The sequence below is a fragment of the Myotis myotis genome, unplaced genomic scaffold (assembly GCF_014108235.1).
Source record: "Myotis myotis isolate mMyoMyo1 unplaced genomic scaffold, mMyoMyo1.p scaffold_m19_p_6, whole genome shotgun sequence".
Lineage (NCBI taxonomy): Eukaryota > Metazoa > Chordata > Mammalia > Chiroptera > Vespertilionidae > Myotis > Myotis myotis.
Window position 1 is genome coordinate 48123483 of NW_023416368.1, and position 20935 is coordinate 48144417.

A 20935-nucleotide genomic window follows, 5' to 3' on the forward strand; every position below is an offset into this window, starting at 1 on the left:
AGTGTCAGCCTGGCTGGGAAAAAATCGATCATTACCGAAGATCATGTAAAGGATAAGTGGACTGTTCACTCTTCTAGAATCTAAAATGTGGTCTGAAGATCAGGCCAGGCCTCCAAAAGGCTACATATGTGGAACCTATTATCACAGACACTCGTGGACTGTCTTTATAAGTTGCTGTATTTTATACCTGTAGATTCATCAAAACTTAATGGCAAACAAATTTGTTAAATCCACCTGAATTTCAGGAGGGCATTTGTAGTAATATTGTTAAGGATGTTATCATGTGCATTCTATCAAAGTCCTTTATATAGAGTTTACTCATTTAACCAATGTTTATCAAATAACTTCTTTATGCTAGGCATTGTTATAAGTAAAGGGATAAAGATATTAGCCACAACAACAAAAAAATGTATTCTCCCATGGAATCTAAAATTCCAACAGGTAAGATTCGCAGGGCCCTCTTCCTGGAACACAGTTCTCTCACCATCCCTGGGTCCGCACATGGTTGCCTCAATCTTGTCAGTCCCAAATCAGAGTCTCCCTCTCAGGAAAATCTTCCCTTCTTTTCCTAAGTACACTCCCTGCTCCAGTAATACCCACCCACTACTCTTTTTAATGAGAAACAAACAAACAAACAAACAAAACATCTTCTAACTCCTGTCTTTTCAAATATCTTTATTTATGTATCCATACTCACCAAAGTCTACAAAGAAAGTAAAACCATTCACTGAGCATTATAAAGTGCCTTCAAAGTATTTGCTCTAAATGTCTAGTGCAAACACGTTTGAAAGGGGTTGCCAGGAATGTTTTTAACCCTCAAGGATAACTCTGCGTTTTGTGTCGCTTGTAACCATGTAGGGAAAGGGTTGTTGGCCTCCTTGGCCTTTGATATTTTTGTTTGTTTGTTTTATCAACCTCTTATTTCTAAGATATGTCCTAAAAGAAATGGTTCGTTAAAACAGAGAGATAAGGTAACTACTTTAGAAGATATAACTTGGGATTTAAAAACACGCACACACAATTAAAATAAAAGCTTGTTTCCAGTAGTGATGGGAAGACATGCAAAGCTTGACCATATTTAAATGACTTTAATCAAACCAAGCTATCATTTTGACTCTTCCTCTTATATTATTTACACAGCTGTGAGATAAATCTGTACAAACCTCCCCAAAGAAGACTTAAAAAAATAAATGGAAGCAGTGAAGAGAAAAAATTAAAAAAAATTAATAAATAAGCACAGTTAAGAGACAGCTTTAACAGGGAAAAGAAATGTTATTACACCAAATGCTCATGTGAATTGTAAATTATTAAATCTCTAAGAACACCTGATTTATGAACAAGATAACACAGCCCCTAGCCAAAATCATTTTTAATAAAAAACTGGAAACCTCCTGAAGTTCATCTCAGATTTAATATCAAACACAGCAGCCCTCATGAACATTTCCCATAAAACAGAAACACAGCACGACATAACCAGTGGGCAGCCATCAATGGGGAGTCAGCAGTACCAGTACAAACAGGGTGTCAGAACCATGGATAGGATCAGGCTTCACAATCTAGATCAGTGGTTCTCAACCTTCCTAATGCAGTGACCCTTTAATACAGTTCCTCATGTTGTGGTGACCCCCAATTTCATTGTTACAAATTGAACATAATTAAAGCATAGTGATTAATCACAAAAACAATATGTAATTATATATGTGTTTTCCGATGGTCTTAGGTGACCCCTGAGAAAGGGTCATTCGACCCCCAAAGGGGTCGCGACCCACAGGTTGAGAACCGCTGACCTAGAGAAAGCAGCCAATGGAAACGGGCCACAGACTGAAATGATGTCACCAAGGAAGGGTAGGGGTGCAAGGAACACTCACTTCTACATATACTGTAGCAGGTAGCTCCCACTCTTGGTCAAAATACTGAGCTTCCTAAACAACTGCTGGATTTAAGAGAGCAACACAACTGTGTTTTATGTTGATTTTTGTACATAAATTCAGAATATATCAAGTGAATTGGAACTACCATGAGAAAACAAAGGGTAGTGCCCAGCTGGTGTGACTCAGTGGTTGAGTGTCAACCTAGGAACATCATGGTTCAATTCCCTGGCAGCCTGGGTTGTGGGCTCAATTCCCAGATGGGACGTGCAGGAGGCAGCTAATTAATTATTCTCTTTCAGCATTGATGTTTTTCTCCCTCTCCCTTCCTTTCTGAAATCAATAAAAATTTAAAAAAATAAAACAAAGGCTAGTAATTAAATAACCTAATATTGCCTTTCTAATTTAGTAAGAAGAGTAGATACATCTAAGAAATGTGTAAAAATATGATTCAAATATTTTCCAACAGATATTTGGTTCAAAAATAAGGATGTCAAAAAAAAGTTATTATTCTTTCTAATATATATTTCTTAGGAACTGTATGTAATACTCTGTTTATAACCTATTTGTCAAAGAATTTTTTCTCAGAAATATAAATCAACTAGTTGGATACATATATAATAACTAAATTCATTCATTTTTAATCCCTTATAGGTCAGTTTCAATAATAATAAGGATCATAAAGAAATAATTTTTGCATGTTTCCATTGACATTTCCATTAATATTTGGGCATTTTGTTAAAAATGTTCTGGAAAATAGAAAATCATTATAAAAGGTACTCTATTAGTAGAATTCAGGAGGTTTTATTTTTTAAAAAAAAAAAAAGGCCAAAATGGTAAAAAAGTAAAACTAATATTATTGGCAGCTATCTTGTAGGTTACTTTCATTAGCTACTGTTTTTTTTAATCTGAAAAAAGAAAATGAAGAAACCACCTTAACAACTAACCCTAGTAGTCAAAAGAAATTTCTGGATTAAAAGGGAGTTAGTCATACATGTATAATATATACTTATATAGCACAGATTATATTGAAATAATATAACCAGAACAACTTAAAAACTATGAACTTTATATTGCAAAGCATTATACAGATTATTTCCCCATGCATGAAAAGCTAAAAGTAGAAATGGCCTTCATACAAGTATAAGTTATACTTAATGCTGATTTATTTGGAGAAAAAGAATAATAATCAATGCCACCTTTCCCCCAGAGAAGAATAGAGTATTAAAATTTCTAATAATAGTCTGGCCAGCATGGCTTAGTGGTTGAGCGTCGACCTATGAACCAGAAGGTCATGGTTCAATTCCTGGTCAAGGCACATGCCCGGGTTGCAGGCTGGATCCCCAATGGAGGGTGTCATATAAGAGGCATCCAATCAATGATTCTCTCTCATTATTGATGTTTCTATCCCTCTGTCCCTCTCCCTTTCTCTCTGAAATCAATACAAATATATATTTTTTAAAACTTCTAATAATAAAAACTGTATAAAAATTGGCAGATATATCAATAGAAAGGATAAGTGAAGCAGAATAGATTAACTTAAAAAACAACTTAGTTTAAAACATAAAAACTTAATATATAACATAATGATATATGTCAAAATTTATAATGTGAGTATTATAAACTAGTAAAAATATCATAAACTGAGGGGCAATATGAGTTTTCAATAAATGTTGAAATATTTGGAGGAAAATCTAGAGCCTACATTGAATCACACTAAAAGAAATCCATTCCAGATTAGTTAAAAAGTTGACATAAAAAGAAATCAAGAAAAAACAAACAGAAAATCCCAATGAGATTTAAATGATCTAGGGATACAGAAAGATTTATAATATAAAAGCAATATACAGAAGTGAAAAACACATGATTACAGTTAAACGCAGTTCAATTTAAATATTTAGCTTATTAAATTAATATATTTAAATGCAAAGTTCTATAACCTGACTCAATAAAGAAAATTTATTTACATGAAAGTGTATGACAAAATTTTTGCAAAATATATAATTAAGAATTAGTACCCATAATATATAAAGAATTCTGTTGAATCACAAATATTCATGCTCCCAAATGGCAAACACATACAACTACTAAACATGGGGGAAATATTAAGCCTCCTATGTGATTTTAAAAAAATGCAATTTAAAACAATGAAATGTAATTTTTGCTTTTCAATTAACAAAGATTTTTGTCAATAATGATCCATGCTGATTAAGTATTCTTAGCTATAGCTATTTCGAGAGGAAACTGATATACCCACTCTGGAAAGCAACTTGGTCACCCACAAAGAGACTTTTTATAAGTTCACTAGAGGCCTGGTGCACGAAAATGTGTGCACCATGGGGGGGAGTCCCTCAGCCCGGCCTGCACCCTCTTGCAGTCGAGGAGTCCTCAGGGGATGTCCTACTGACGGCTTGCAGTGGTTCTCAACCTTCCTAATGCCGCGACCCTTTAATACAGTTCCTCATGTTGTGGTGACCCCCAACCATAAAATTATTTTTGTTGCTACTTCATAACTGTAATTTTGCTACTGCTATGAATCGTAATGTAAATATCTGATATGCAGGATGTATTTTCAGGGGTCATGACCCACAGGTTGAGAACCGCTGGTAAGGGCTTAAGCCCGCTCCCCATGGGGAGCAGGCCTAAGCCACATTCTGGCCTCCCTTTGTGGGAGGCGACCGGGCCGGCTAATCAGGGGACAGTGTTGTCCCCATCACTCTGCAGTTGCTGCCTGGCCTCCCTCTGTGGGAGGCGACCCGATGGGCCAATCAGGGGATGATGCCAGCCCCTCCCCATCTCCCCTCCACCACTGCTGGTTGCCACCCCCCAACCCCCATTGCTCTTCCCTCCCTCTGCCCTCTGGCATGCTCCTTGGCTAGACTGGCGCCACCTGCTCGCCGGCCCTGCCCCCCGCCGACTGGTCATTCTGCCATTCAGTTGATTTGCATATTACACTTTTATTATATAGGACTGTCTTTGATATACTAACTCTCTTCTAGCATTCTTCCTAAGATAATAATTGACTATGCACAAGGATTTGTATGTTAAGTGCATGTTATAGCATTATTAAACTAAGAAAAACTGAAAACATTTTCAATGCCTAACAGGAAAATGAGTAAATATTGGTACATCTACCCAATGAAATACTATACCACCATTAAAAATGGTATTTTTTGCCCTGGTTGGTTTGGCTCAGTGGATAAGAGTGTTGGCCTCCCAGGTTCTATTCCCATCAAGGGCAATATGGCCAGGTTGTGGGCTTGATTCCCAGAAGGGGACATGCAGGAGGCAGCAGATCAATGGTTCTCCCTCATCATTGATGTTTCTATCTCTCTATCTCTCTCTCCCTCCCTTTCTCTCTGAAATAAATTTTCAAAAAAGGCATTTACTAAGACTTTAAAGATCTAGGAAAAATAAATGAAATAACATGAAGTGAAAAAAGCAGGATAGATCTAGAATATGAATAGAAAGAGGTAAAGCTGAGCCAAGATACAGCAAATCTAGGCGGCAGGAGAGACTTCATGGTAGCTTCAAGCTGCTGGGGATACAGCAATGAGTGACAGAGGAGGCTCCGGTCTTCACAGGGTAACAGACAATAAACAAACAAGTAAGTATAGCATATAGTGCCAAGGTAATAAAGAACATGCATGTGTACATTTATCTTAAGTATTATAATGTAGTGCTCACATGCATGCCACTGGGACACACACAAACACACACACACACACACACAGTGGAAAACACCTGTCAAAATAATAACAGATAGTACTTTGATGTGAAAATGAGATGATAGGTGATTTTAATTTTCTTCTACATATGTTTTGGCACTTGAAAATGGACCACCTACTATTATCAAAAGAAAGAGGGAAAGGCTACATATTGTTATTGAAAAGTTATGAAAATCATCATGTTTTACTTTGACTTTTTTTCCCACCTAGGGTACAGAATACATAATTTTTTCCCCTTTCTATCACTTGATTGAATGGATCATCTGACCACAACAATTGGGTGGAGATTTGTGTTGTGGGCCTTTAAGAATGGAATAAACAAGTTATGTCTGTTAGGAAAATATGAGAACAAAGATATTCAGGATATCTTGTGCTTCTTGGTAGCCCTAGATCAGAAGTGTGCAGTTAGGCAGGCAGGGCTGAGAGGTGAGGGTACAGGCCCAGGAGTTGCTATAGAAATGGCAACCACAGGAATAGAATTTACATATTTGGGGGAGAACAGGAAACTCCCACTCTGTCTAGTCACAGGCTTGCATCACACATATGACGGTTTGAAAAGCACCTAAGAACCCAAACTGCAGCTTCCTCCCCACTGCACTTCAGAGTGCAGGCTGTGGCTTGGCTTAAAGACAAACAGCTCCAAGACCCAGAGAGGGACATCTCTGAGATCAATGAGCAGTTGCATTTTCCCAACATTTGCAACTTGATCACCTCTCCTTGACAAGTGTTGCAGCATTATGGGACCAAAGAGCCAAACACTTATGTACATTTAAGACACATTTAACCTTTCTGGCACCAGACCCTGGGCAGCTACAAAACAGGATTTCAAAATCATGACCTCCTCTTCCTCTCTATCTCACTCATTTCTTTTGTCATTTGCTGGTTCAAAACAAAGTTTATTGTGTCTCCTATATCAATTTCTCTTTCGCTTGCCTCAGGCCAGAATATAGGAAGTGAGATTTTGATTATTTGACAAGACCAATACAGAAAGAATAAATATTGCCCCCCAAATAGATATCAGAACTATTTAAAGGACTAGTATATCTGTAAAGATGTCAGAGAAAATAAAAAGCAGCTATTTCCTGATAATATTCTATCATTTTACCAGTTTCTAATCTTAAAGCTTCTGTTTTAATCTTGTAACCAATGACCTTCAACAAATGACCTGGAATAGATTATTTAATTCTGCTAGCCAAACCTCATCCATTATGTGTTTGAATAACAGCTTTAGAAAGTTGAATGCAGGCAAATGTTAATGCTTTTACACATTTTTAAAAGCAGTTTTATTCCATTCTTAAATGACATACAGGTCACTTCTAATGATTACATCCCTCCTCCAGCTTGAAATTAGGCTACAATCTTGCCATATCCAACTCCCTCAGATTTGTATTCAACAACACTAACTGTTTAGAAAGAAGACTAGAAAGGAATCGGGATTTTAACTTGTAAATATAGACAAATCAATCCATCTCTATGGCTTCAATTTATTTATCTTTACAATTAAGGGGCTGGATAATTTGAGGGCTACTTCTGATTCTAACATTCCAGGCCTTTGTAATTTATTCTTTCAAGGTCAAGTTCATTGTGTTTTTAACTGTGACAGTGAATTAGACTAATAAACTTGGCCAGCCATGCTAATATGTGAAGGGAAGAAGGGAAATGTGTAGAGAACTATTTGTATACACAGGTCATATAAAATTCAAACAATTTAGAGACATTATCCTATCCTATCCCTGAGAGAATGAACATGATGGTAGAATGTCAAGGAAGGAGAAGTGGTATCATGAAAGGTTAACAGGAAAGACACTTTGGAGAAACTGAGACATAAGATGCTTATAAAAAGCACTGTATGGTGAGCAATCAACCAGGATCAAGAAATGACTGCTGATAAAATCATGCATTATAATTTTCAGTCTTTTTCTCATTATGCATTATATATTATAAGCTTTAGTTTTTCATTTATTATAAAATATTAGTGTTATGCCATAGACTTCATTTCATAAACTATTTTCCATATAATATCGTACATCGTACTGTATAAAACAGTGGCCTTAGCATTTGGCCACCAAATACTCAACTAATATGCATAGTATTGAATATTGTTAAGTTTTTGTCATAGATAGCTTTTCCTATCTGTTCTACATCTAAAAGAAAGGGAATATGAGAAAAAAGGGAAAATGAGAATATGGCACAGTAGTAAAGAGTTACCTGGGAAAACCGTCTGATTTTTGAAAGCTATGAGCTTGTCTCCAAAGAAAAAAATCAATGAAATACTATATGTTTTTTAAAAACAACTTCCAAATGTCAGAGATTAGAAATGCCTCACTCTGAGACTGAGATAATTTCTGCTTCCCTTCCCATGGTATTCAACAACACTAACTGTTTAGAAAGAAGACTAGAAAGGAATCGGGATTTTAACTTGTAAATATAGACAAATTAATCCATCTCTATGGCTTCAAACAAGGTATCCCTTACTTCCTCATAATGGATTTCAAACCCAAAACACAGGCAGTGCGGAAGGAAAGAAATAGTTTGCCCACATTCCCAAATCCTGATTTGATAATCCCTATTAGATTACAAATGAGCTAAAGACATGATATTTGATGACAATAATAAAAACTAAATGGTCTACCATTAAATAAGTGTCTACTATAAGCAAGGTATTGTCAGACACATCAATCAGTATGTTATTTCTAATTCTCACAAAAATGCTGCAAAATAAGCATTAGAATGCATATTAGAATCCACTTTACCATTGGGTAAGGAGTAAATATAAAACTCTCTCTCTTTCTCTCTCTCTTTCTCTCTCTCTCTCTCCCTCTCTCCCTCTCTCTCCCCTTCCTTAGGTAGACAGCATAAAAAAAAAAATAATGCAATCGTAACTGGATTATTGGAAATGTCTAATGCTTAAAGTAGAGCTATCAGCTCTGGCTATTGTGGCTCAGTTGGTTGGAGCTTCATCTGTGCACCAAAGGGTCATGGGTCTTATTCCCAGTCAGGGTACATATCCAGGTTGTGGGTTCGATCCTGGTTGGAGGGTGTATAGGAGACAACAGACAGATGTTTCTCACATTGGTCTCTCTCTCTTTCTCTCTAAAATATAACATCAATTAAAAAATAGACCTATCAGAGAAGATACCTCTTTGCATAGGCAATTACCTCAATATGTATGTAGACTCTTGTGAAAAATAAACACACAGTAAAAGCCTAGTATGAACATCCTGTAGCACAGAGGTTTCTATACCATTTTATATCTTCTGTAGGTATATCCTATATAATAAAAGCCTAATATGCTAAGTGTCTGGTCGACCAGTTGGCCATTCAACCAATCAAAGCGTAATATGCTAATGATATGCTAAGGCGGCTCAACTACTTGCTATGATGTGCACTGACCATCAGGGGGCAGACAGTTGACCAGTTGGCCAGTCGCTATGATGTGCACTGAGCACCAGGGGTTAGCTTGCTGCTTGGGTCCGGCTGATCGGGACTGAGACGAGCTAGACATGCCCTGGAGCCCTCACATGGTCCCTTCCCGGCTGGCCAACCTCCCACGTCCCTCCCTGGCCCCGATCGTGCACTGGTGGGGTCCTTTGGCCTGGCCTGCGCACTCTCGTAATCTGGGACCCCTCGGGGGATGTCAGAGAGCCGTTTTTGGCCCAATCCTGCAGGCCAGGCCAAGGACCCCACTGGTGCACTAATTCATGCACCAGGCCTCTAGTATGATAATAACAGTGAGAAGAATGCAGGATTTATTACCCTACATTACTGACTACCCTAACAAGTCTATTAACATCTATATTCTTCCTGGTGCACTCCACCTATCACGGACCCTGTACTTAAGGTGACCCACTGAATCAGATGCCAGAGTTTGGTCTAACCCTAGATTTCAGACCTAATAATCAAGTCCCCTTGCCATTGGGGTGCCAATCCAGCTTCATTGTCCACATGCATCCTTTCAAACTTACCATTTCTGAAATAACTCAAAAAATTTTAGTCCTATATAATCTTCCATTCGTCATGAGATCTAGAAATTGGCCACAGAATCCCATTTGTGTGTCAGTATTTTTGACACTTTTAACGCCTGAGACAGATCTCCTGCCTATGTTTCTATCCCTTGGCCATGCTCCCAAAATAATATTTTCTACTTGTCAAACCAGGTACTTGTGTGTCATCTACAAGAATTATAACACATATTCAGTTAGTTGAAAGGAAACTCCGAATTTGCTACTCTACCATGCCTTTTCTATCGCTGAGAAATCGGAGGCTCGGAGAGGATAAAAGATGTAGCTAAGGTCACAAAATTAAATATTTCCAGAACCAGAACTAGAACCTTAGTCACTTGACTCTAAGTTCAGAGCCCCTTTCCTAACACCAGTGTGGATCACTTTTCACAACACCAGCGTGAGTGAATCTCACTGTGCCTGGTATGCCAGTTGCCTCCCAGGCCGACTCTTGTCCTATACTGGTTTTGCTATTTCCCTCTTCTAATCCTACCTTTCCCCTAGAATACCAAATGTTTAAAAGTCAGATCTTTAACAGATCTTATTTAAAATATTTCCAAACTCTGATTTAGGATTTCCATTTGACCTTAAAATCTGAGGGTTTCCTTTATCTTACTAGTACCAGACACTCCTGTGTAGTACATGCTTCCCCACATTGGTTCCTATACATTCACTAGCCTAACAATAGAGCCATAATAGTATAGAATTGGAAGCAAACTCAGACAATGGTCTGCCTCTTTTATTCAACCTGCATATCTAAAGAATTACAGCTAAATGATAATCCCTTTTATCTCTTTTGAGAATTCCAATGCCAAACCAAATTCCCTTTCTTTGACACTTTTGAACATACATTTTACCCTAAAATAAACTCTTGTCATTTATTTTAATCTCATTAGCTCTTCCATTAGCATGCAGAATACTAATAAATGATAGCATTCTCTTCATAAAAAAAACAAGACAATTTGATGCTTTGGAAGAGAATATGTGAACACTATGTTGATTCATCCTTTCTCTTTAAGCAGTTCTGTAGCCCATATCTTTGGGCTGGGACAGTATGATGCTATTTACCAGAATTCTCTGCCACATGATATGTCACCTTGTTTGACTCTAGCAATGGTTCAACTCTAGAAGGCAATTAGCTTTACAATGACATTTGTTTTTATTAAAAACGAACATATAAAAAAAGATTGAAATGCAACTTTTCAGATTATAATTCCCTTTAAATTGTATATATAACAGCAAAAAATCTACTGAACTTGCAACCACATTCATCTTCCCCAAGCACTGCTTCACATACACTAAAACCTCCAGTGTAGCCCCCCATACCCTGTCCCATTGGCCAATGGATCAGGTCCAAAACTCTTGTAATGGAGGCTAAGGTTCACCACATCCCAGCTTCCAAACATTACTACCATTTTGTCTTCTACTCTTCACAATCCTTTGCTTTAGGGAGAGCAGTTTACACATTATTGCCTGGAACCACTAAACAGTTCAAGGCTTGAGGTATACCCTTCCCTGTCTCAGATGCCTTCACTTCTCTATTTGACCTTTCTGAGTTCTACTTTTCTTCCAACTTCCTCTTCCATAGTCAAGTTACTTCCTTAATCAGTCATTACACCACCTGGCACACCCATGGTTCACTTTGCTTTGCTTCCTAAAGAGACAAACTGGCAGGTTGGAAAGAGTATGAGCTTTAGAGCCAGACAAATAGTCCATGCCTTGTATCAAACGTGGATTATAATCCTAGTCTTCTCATGGACTACCGACGTGGCCACGAAAGGTGACCTCACTTTCATGAGCTTCAACTTTCTCAACTGAAGAAAGGAAATAATACATCATATTATTAAAAGTGCTACCCTGTAATCCAACTAGTATTCAGACTGAAAAATACCATTGATAGTTTTAATAAAAGTTACACATTTTTAAATTAAGCAAAAATTCATAAAAACTATTTGGGGGTAAATTAACACTGGTGTTCTTCAGTTTTGTATCAACTCAATAGCTTCTTTTCTACAAATAAAAATAACAATTTAAATACGTGATACCAACCACTCAGATCAAGACCTTGTTTGTCAGATTTCATAAAGAGTTTCTTGGTAAGATAGTGAACCTAAAAATAGGTGACTGCAGCGAAAGTACAAGTAATCCATCCATTATATCTGCGCCATCAGTCAACAGTGTGAGGATGACAGTTTGGGTGTGGGCATAGAAATATTTGGTTCAGAAGGAAAAAAAAATCTGCCAAGAAATTCATTCTGATTATGATGCGTGAGGGTATTCCCACCTGAAGGAGGTTAGAGACTATTAAATAAAAAGCAGTTCTCATCATCTTCTGAACCTTTTAACTACTAATAATCGGTACTTTGCTGATGATGCAGAACAACTTTTCAAGCTGATTAATAGGTCATGTGTGTAGAAGAGGCACCCACGTTCATAAAACAATTATGCTAATCCTCTAATTTTTTTTCAAAGATTATGAAATATTCTAATCTTTGATGAATATAGGTTTTGGTTGCAGATGGTGTTTGAATATTGCCTGTCGAGCTCATTAACATTGTGAATTTCACATATTTTATCCACACAATCCCATGAGAACTGTAATAGGAAGATTATTACCCTCTATTTAAAAGTGGTAAACACAGATTCAGAAGCAATTTAGAGGTCTATCCAAGGTCAAACAGCTAGTTAAAAGAGGGCAGGATTCGAATTTTGGTTTCCTGAACCAGTGCTGTTTTCAAAGACTCAGAAAGTGAGTATTTTTACAGTTCATAAAAGTGAAGGAAATCCTTCTTTATTGGAAAGTCTCAACTTCACTTGGCTAACTTTAGATGTTTACATTGTAACACATTCTAGCTGCACCTATACAAATTCAAAAGTTGCTCAATTTCCTGAGTAGATTGATACGCAGAGTCAATGTTTGAATATGACTAGAACAAAACTATCAAAATTATTTCAGTGCACCGCAAGTGTCAGTATAATGGCCTGGATGCATCTTGTCTCTGCCTATAATAAATAACATGGGATATTATCCTATTTTTGCGAGAATCTTAAAACAACACTGAATCTTAATGAATGCCACCCAGCAGGCCACACACTAGAGATTAGTGAATAATATAATTCTGAATGTAAAATTTATTTATGAGCCACCTATCGGGTATAGTCATCAACTTTTAAATCCAGGCATAGAGAAGGATAGCTGATTTACATAAATGAGAATATGAATTAAGGGAGTTACTAAAGTGTAAACTCAAAAGCAGAGACTATACTAATGGCTGACTTATTGCTTCTGATTGTAGAAAGTATTTCCTTTTAGATAAGAAGATTACAACTCTGTTATCTCCAGTGTGTGTCACTTAATTTCTCATTGTGTTGTGCCTATTACAGTCATGACATTTGGCCTAACTTACCTATGCCACCCAAGGCACAATTTATCAAAGCTTGGAATGGTCATAAGAATTAGCAGGTTGCTAATCACATGCAAGTGAACATATTGGTAGCTCAGTTCAAGGAAGTTACAGTAAGATTCTCATTTTATTGTATATGGATTATATCTGTTTAAAGATAGTATTGAGGAGATTCATGCACGTGGTGAAAGGCTAGATTAGATAGTATCCATGGTCCCCTCTAATTCTGAAAATTTTTGAATATCTTATGGATAACTAAAGAGAACAAAAACAGAGGATAAAATTAAATCAGTCACTATTATTGCCCCTAAAGAATGAGTTTATGAGTCTACACTGAAAATATAAATTTCAATAATATTAAAATTCAAACTTAGAAACAACTAATATGAAAGGATGTAGAACAGTTAAAAGCATTGACCTTCAAATTTTGGTCTCAAAATGGGGTTTAGAATCCTTAAAATAAAATTAAAAAATCTAAATGACTTCCACAAAGCACTTGAAGGATTAATATCTGTCTTCTTTGTTTATTGCCTGATAAAATATTATAATATAATCCTATAATTTTGTACCACATATTTGGCACATTAACCTTATGAGAACAAACTTTTTCAACCAAATGTATTTTTTATACGTATATGAAGCTGAGAAATGCAAGCATTTTGAACTTAGGGCACATCAACACATGTCCCATTCGTGAGAAATATTTGAACTGAGCAAAGGCAAGGATGAGTAACTTGATGACCTTGATCTCTAAATATAGAATCATCTATTTTCTGTAACTTCTGGCCAAATCCTGACCTTTTGCCTGCCTCAGTGGCTCAACCAGTACAATTATACTCCTGCTGTGAAACATACTTAAAAGTTGATTTGCAAAACTTTTTCTGTTTCCAGAAAAAAAAATGCACTGAATAGAATGAATTTAATTTAAGTATCAATGATTTCAACAATTGAAGAAATGTACTGTCACATATTAAGATAATTCTAACAATGCTTTGTTGTCATTGATAAAGAGATGCCTCATTTTGCCAAAGAAATCTTTATAAACTTGGGTATAAATTCAATTTTAAAATTCAACTTGGTTAGGAGACATCATTTTTAAGAGATTCATTCAGCAAATATGTTTACAAATTAATTCTGCTTAATAACCTAGATTTTTCTATATACATTTATTTACAATGAGGTAATTTTCTGTGACAATTAGTTTATGTACCTTAAAAACATATACTATTTGAGTATTTGTGAAGGAAACTGCAAGTTTTCTGAAAATATAGATAACCTTACTTTGTAATTAAAAAATGAAAAAACATAATGTTGCTATAATCTGCACATATAATTGAGACATTATATGCTATTTCCTAGCACCTGTTAAGTTAGAAAGCTACAACACATAAACAGGGAAATTTGTCTCTCATAGAAAACTGCACTCTTAAAATGCCAAAATACAAGATCAATGACTTTAACTCAACCTTTAATGCGCCGTCATGCAACTTCACTACAGCACATTTGGGCAAGATCTTTAAATTGTTTTCTTTTGCTATGTTTTTAACCAGGCTAATAGTTTTATATGTCCTATAAGAAATAGGCCTTATAAAAAATATAGCATTATTAATAAATTAGAGGCCCGGTGCACAGATTCGTGCACTGGTGGGGTCCCTCAGCCTGGCCTGAGCCCTCTTGCAATCTGGGACCGCTTGAAGGATGTTGGACTGCCAGTTTCGGCCTGATCCCCGCAGACCAGGACCAGGCTAAAACTGGCAGTCCAACAGTCCCTGAAGGATGTAGCAGTATGTGATGTGGCAGGTGGCCGGGGAGGAGCCTGAGCCCCAGCCAGCCCCGCGCTACTTCCGCTCATCCCGCCCTGCTGTGCCTGCAGCCCGCTCGGTAGCACACTGCTGCAGAGGCGGGAGGCTCGCGCCACCACCACAGCTGTGCTTGTCAGCCCTGAGCCTGGTGTCTGGCGCCCATCAGTGCACGTCATAGCGATTGGTCAAATGGTCATTCAGTCATTTGTTCATTCGGTCACTTAGGCTTTTATATATATAGACTAGAGGCCCGATGCATGAAATTCGTGCAAGAATAGGCCTTCCTTCTCCCAGCTGCCAGCACCAGCTCCCCTCTGGCAACCAGGACCTCGGCTTCCCTTGAAGCCCTGGCTTCATCCGGAAGGTCGTCTGGTCTAATTAGCATATTACACTTTTATTATTATAGATACCTTTACACTAGCTTAATACAAATCAATAAGGATAAAAACCCATATACTAAGAATTCATGCAATGACTGAACTGTATGAAAATAACGTGATAGTGGACCATTTATGAACCAGTCTGATCGCATCACAATGCCTTAAATGTCTTTGGGCATTTTTCCCAATCCAAGTTTCTCTTCTTTGAAGTTATCATTGGTACAAGGTGTGATGACTTTCAGGCATCAATTAATATAAATTGGCAGCAGGCATAGTATTAATTAAACATGACACTCTGATTATTTAAACCTCCTATTACAGTTGATTATTTAGAGCATGTTGATAGCCTGCTCTTCAAAAATGACTGATGATATCAAGCTTTACTGACTTCCTCCAAGTCTACTATTTCCAACTCCTCAGAACAGAAGGAATAAATGAAGTGAGAAGAACACTGAAACAAGGCTAATAGGCAAACCGACTAATCTCAGACTCCCAAGGTCAAAGTAAAGCAATTCATTTCTTGCCTTTCATCAACACAAGACATGATTTATCAATCTGAGAGCAGGATTACAAACATTATACATCTCAATGATATGTTCTTTGCACTGTGTAACTTTTTGAACAATGATGGATTGCAGTCACCACAAAAGTAATATCATAGGGAAAGCCTATTAGATTTACAAATAAAAACATTTTGATTTTTAAAAGCAAAGGTACTCATTAGCAATCACTACTACTACACACTTCATTGGGGGGAGGGGCAATATTATTTTAAAATTCAGATATTCACTGGGATTCTATCACTTATGTGATCTAAACTTTGGACTTTTATGCTCTTCAAAATACTATTCTTACTTTAATATATTCATTTGTGGAGCCAGTCATCATGCTATAGATAATTATTAAATGCAATATTTTTATATTATTGCAAAATGTCAAAGATATTATTGCATTTTCACATAAAAATGGTAAATGTCTTTTAAGGATTGCTACTTCTATAGTCCAAAGCTGCTTTTAGAGAAGAAAACATTATAAGAAATATCATTGGAACATTTTTGTAACATTACAAATGTAATCATACAGCAGGAATTTTGCCTCAAATTTTAGGATTAGTGTCTTATAAGCTATTAAGAATGGGTGAGATAATAAGAAAGAAGTCACAAACTAATTATTTTGATGATATTAATCTCCCAGCTTATCTCTCATTTGCCATACACTTACAGAACTGTTCCATAAGTCATGCTCCTATTAGAAGTTAAGAAATTATTCTGTAGAGTAATGTTAGGTAATTTGAAAGATTTCCACTGATATCAAATTATATATAAAAGATTGTCAATAGTGATCACGAAACCGTATTCTCCGTTCTATATATTTTAAATCACATTTTCGCTGATCGAAATTAATGACCACTTTTTCTATTCCATCACAATTTAAGGTGAAATTTATTGCCTCGGCAGAGGAGGATACCACAAGGTGTTGTACCTGCAGCTGATGATTCATTTCACCAGCTGCCAGAGAGCTGCACATTGCCGCACACCTGGACACACGCACTGCGACTGTTTGGGAAACACATTTATCTTGGCACGTCACAAAGGAGATGAAATTATAATTATTCTCCCTTGTAACGAAAGGTATTTTGGAGCTGTGTCGACCTACAAAATAATACAAATTACACATCTGGAATAGGTCCACATAATTTTACCATCTGTTCTCTATATTCAACCATGAGTATGTCCCAAAGCATTCTTTGTGTTTAAAAAAAATAAGATTTATTTTTTAAAGGCTTGGACTGGTTGTCAACATTGCAGGGAAATGTTATTTTTTAATTTAATACACTGAATAAATTGCTCAAAACCCTGAATTTCTTTGGTTGATAAATAATGCATAGTACAAATTTAATCAGTAGTTTTCATTAAGGGGATTTTGTGGCTATCTCGGATTCTGATTTTGAGAAAATAAATGTGTTGGCTAAGTCTTATGTAAAATCTTCCATGCAAAAACTAAATATCTGAGTATCTAGTATGAAAAAAGAATAATGCCAGACAGGTCTTTCTTCAACTGAAGTTTCAATAGTTACTCATTATCTTGACCTAAAAATCCAGAGATTCTTACTTAAATTCTCCTGAGAAGTTCCTTAGTTTAACACATTAAAATGTCATATCAAAATAAAAGTATTCTAGGAATATTTAATATAGTTTTCAGAATCATGAGTTCCAGAAAATGAAAATATTTTATCCAAGGTAACCAGTGATAATAATCTTAGTCTACATCAGATTTGTTACTTTAATTTATTATAAAACTCTTATAGCTGATGTTTCTCTTTTAAAATGCAAGTTTATTTTCTCTAAATATAAAGATTCAATGAATCTGTACACAAGAATAGGAGAGATCATAAAATGCACATCCAACTTTAGTACTGAAAGTTCAGAGAACAAGCTTCACTATGGTGTGAAATAATTTTTCATATTTCTACCAAAAACACTGAAGAAAGAGAATAGCTTAGGATATTGAAATATAGAAAACACTCTTACATGGGTAATATTTACCTTGCTCCTAAAATAAGGATATAATAATAGTAACAACAACCAAACAATTATCTATAATAATAAAAGCATAATATGCTAATTAGACCGGACATCCAAACAACCTTCCAAACATCATTCTGGATGTCCTTCTGGATGAAGCTCCAGCAGCAGGGGCCGAGGCAGAGGTGAGTAGGGGCAATCAGGCAGGCAGGCAAGTGGTTAGGGGCGATGAGGCAGGCAGGCGAGTGGTTAGGGGTGATTAGGCAGGCAGGCAAGTGGTTAGGGGTGATCAAGCAGGCAGGCAGAATGGTTAGGGGTGATCAGGCAGGCAGGCAGGTGTGCAGTTAGGAGCCAGTGGTCCCGGATTGTGAGAAGGATGTCCAACTGCTGGTTTAGCGGGATCAGGCCTAAACCGGCAGTCGGACATCCCCCGAGGGGTCCTAGATTGTGAGGGGGTGAAGGCCAGGCTGAGGGACACCCCCACCCCCTGTGCACTAATTTCATGCACTAGGCCTCTAGTGTAGAGAATAAAAACCAATAGTCACTAATCTAAGTACTTTATATACATTAACTCATTTCCACAACCCAATGAGGCAGATGCTATTAGTATTTTCATTTTTTTTGAGATGAACTTTCTTTGCAATAAAAAAAACACTGAATTAATACATCATTGTCCCTCAGTATTTGTATATATATGGAAACATTGATATTATCAATGTGCGAAGTTAAGGCCCTGTTAAATCCATGTTAAGTGTATGTATAGATGTATAAAATAAGTTACCAAAAATATAACTTTATTATTTTATGCTTTCAGGTTCTATAATTTAATGCTAAATGTAGAAGATACAATAAAGTTATTGGCATCTAATTTATGATAAAAACAAATAAATTTTATCTGCCTAAGAGAATGATGATTATGATAAGTATAAAGTTGATTAGCCCACACTAAATTTCTTCTTTAGGTCTACTTTTCAACTATATAGCCTTACATTTATTCCTCATAAGTATTTCAGAGTAAATATGGATACTTACTTTTCAGGATTTTCTACTTCTTCAGTTACAAAGTTGAGATAAAACCTAAAAAGATATAAATAAATTATAAGCAATTAATATATTTTATGATCATAATTCAAAGTTTCAAAATTTATTCATTTATTGAATTTATTGGGATGACATTGGTTAATATGATCATATAGGTTTCAGGTATACAATTCTATGACATGCCACCTGTATATTTGCTGGGGTCCAACCCCAGCAGGTCCAGGGGTCCCCAAAGGTGTGGACGGAGTCGGCGAAGAAGGAATGACACGGAGACAGCGTTCAGTTGATCAGCAGCCTAGCCAGGATCTCTAGTCACAATCTCCAGCCAAGTTCTGTTTAGGATCTCCAGTGAAGTTCTGGAACAGATCTCCAGCCAGGTTCTGTGTCCATGTTCTCTTGCTAGGTTCTCCAGCCAGGTCCTCCAGGTTCTCCAGCCAGGTTCTGTAGCCATGTTCCCTCGCTAGGTTCTCCAGCCAGGTTCAGTCACTGGGTTCTAGTCAGGTTCTCTTGCCATGTTCTATCCAGGTTCTGTAGCCAGGTTCTGTCTCTAGGTTCTTCAGCCAGGTTCTCTCGCTAGGTTATGTCTCTAAGTTCTGTGGCCAGTTTCTGTCCAGGATCTTTTGCCATGTTCTCTCCAGCAGTTATTCTGTCTCTAGGTTCTGTGTCTAGGTTCTGTGTCTAGGTGTTCTGTGTCTAGGTTCTGTGTGGGTTCTGTGTCTAGGTTCTGTGTCTAGGTTCTGTCTTCTAAGTTCTGTCTCTTGTCTTGTTACATCTGTATTTATACCAGTTGATTCCAATCCTATCAATCTCTATTCCAAAGGTTAGGGTGTTTCTTATCTCCATTCCAGGGAGTAAAGATTATGTAGCTTAAGCATGATTGTTTGTAGTTGAAGTGATTAATTACCCACCTGGCACTTAGTTAAGGGGTTTTATTCCCTCCCTAACTTCAGGGGAAAATCCCTACTTGGGGAAACAACCTTTCTCAGAGAGGTGACCTTGGTTAAAACACATAGTGCCAAGAAGGTGAGCAAACATATTAAGAACAGTATGCCATATATGCCAGGTCCCTTGAAACAGCAAGGATGGACCGGCTCCCGGCATATATTGTATAACTGTTTAAAATCAACCTGAGAATTATGAAAACTTTATAAGCAAACACTTACAGTAAGATGGAAATGTTCCACAACCAAAAGCTCCTGCAAATCAGTTCCCTATTAAACTGCATTGATGGAGTTCTTTTTTATTTAACATTTTTATAGAGGTATAACATACTAACAGTACAGTGCACACATCTTAATGTGTAATGATGAATTTTTACACACCTGTGTAACCAACAACAAGATCAAGAGATAAAACATGTCTGGCCTCCCAGAAGGTTTCCTCATAGCCCTTTCCAGTAATACCATCTCCCCCACTCTCCTGCAAAGGCAACCACTGTTCTGACTTTTACCACCATAGATTAGATTTGCTTATTTCATCACAACAGGCTGATATTTGCTTGTATAACAATTTTACAATATTTATTCTTTTGTGTCTGGCTTTTTTTGCTGGCCTTTGTGTTTGTGAGTCTCATCCATATTGTGTGTAGCAGTGATTCAGTATTTTCCATTGTTGCTATTCATGGAATGAATGTAGCACTATACAGTCTATTGTTGATGCACATTTGGATTACTTCTAATTCATAGCTATTTTGAATATAGACACCATTGATATGCTTGTACATGTCTATGCATTCATTTCACTTGGTTATATGCTCAGAATAAGATTGCTGGATCATAGGGTGGGTATGTTTACTGCCAACTATTTTCTACCATCTCTAAAATCTGCTCCAGTAACAGATGAGATTACCATATGTCAGTCACTGGGGACACGAAAGTGGAAAATACTTAGTCTCTGTCCTCAAGGAGTTCATGGTTTATAGATTGGTCCATAAAATAGTGTGATACAGCATAGGAGGCAATGCTGGGGGGCACACACAGGGCGCCATGGGAGCCGGGGCAGGTCTAACCCAGATGGGCAGGTCAGGGAAGATATTTTTAGAAGAGGCATCACCTCAGTTGAGTCCTCAAAACTGTTTAAGATTTACCCTGGTGAAGTGGTGTAAGGACATCCCAGACTGAGTAGAGCACATGAGCACAGGGCATGAGTAATGTATGACTGAGTATTCTACAGCACTCATTGTGGCA

General features: G+C 37.0%; 1 protein-coding gene across 4 annotated transcripts in view; it reads right to left on the reverse strand.

Moving 5' to 3' along the window:
• The window catches only part of SLC7A11 (solute carrier family 7 member 11), a 77995-nt gene that overhangs the window by 26671 nt on the left and 30389 nt on the right, over nucleotides 1–20935 (reverse strand). For all 4 annotated transcript variants that reach the window (XR_004968153.1, XM_036312760.1, XM_036312759.1 and 1 more), the window contains exon 6: nucleotides 18741–18785. Coding sequence is in view for 3 of the 4 variants with exons in the window: in XM_036312760.1 (XP_036168653.1) it covers nucleotides 18741–18785 (45 nt within the window). In the remaining variant the exon portion in view is untranslated. The remainder of the gene's footprint in view (nucleotides 1–18740; nucleotides 18786–20935) is intronic.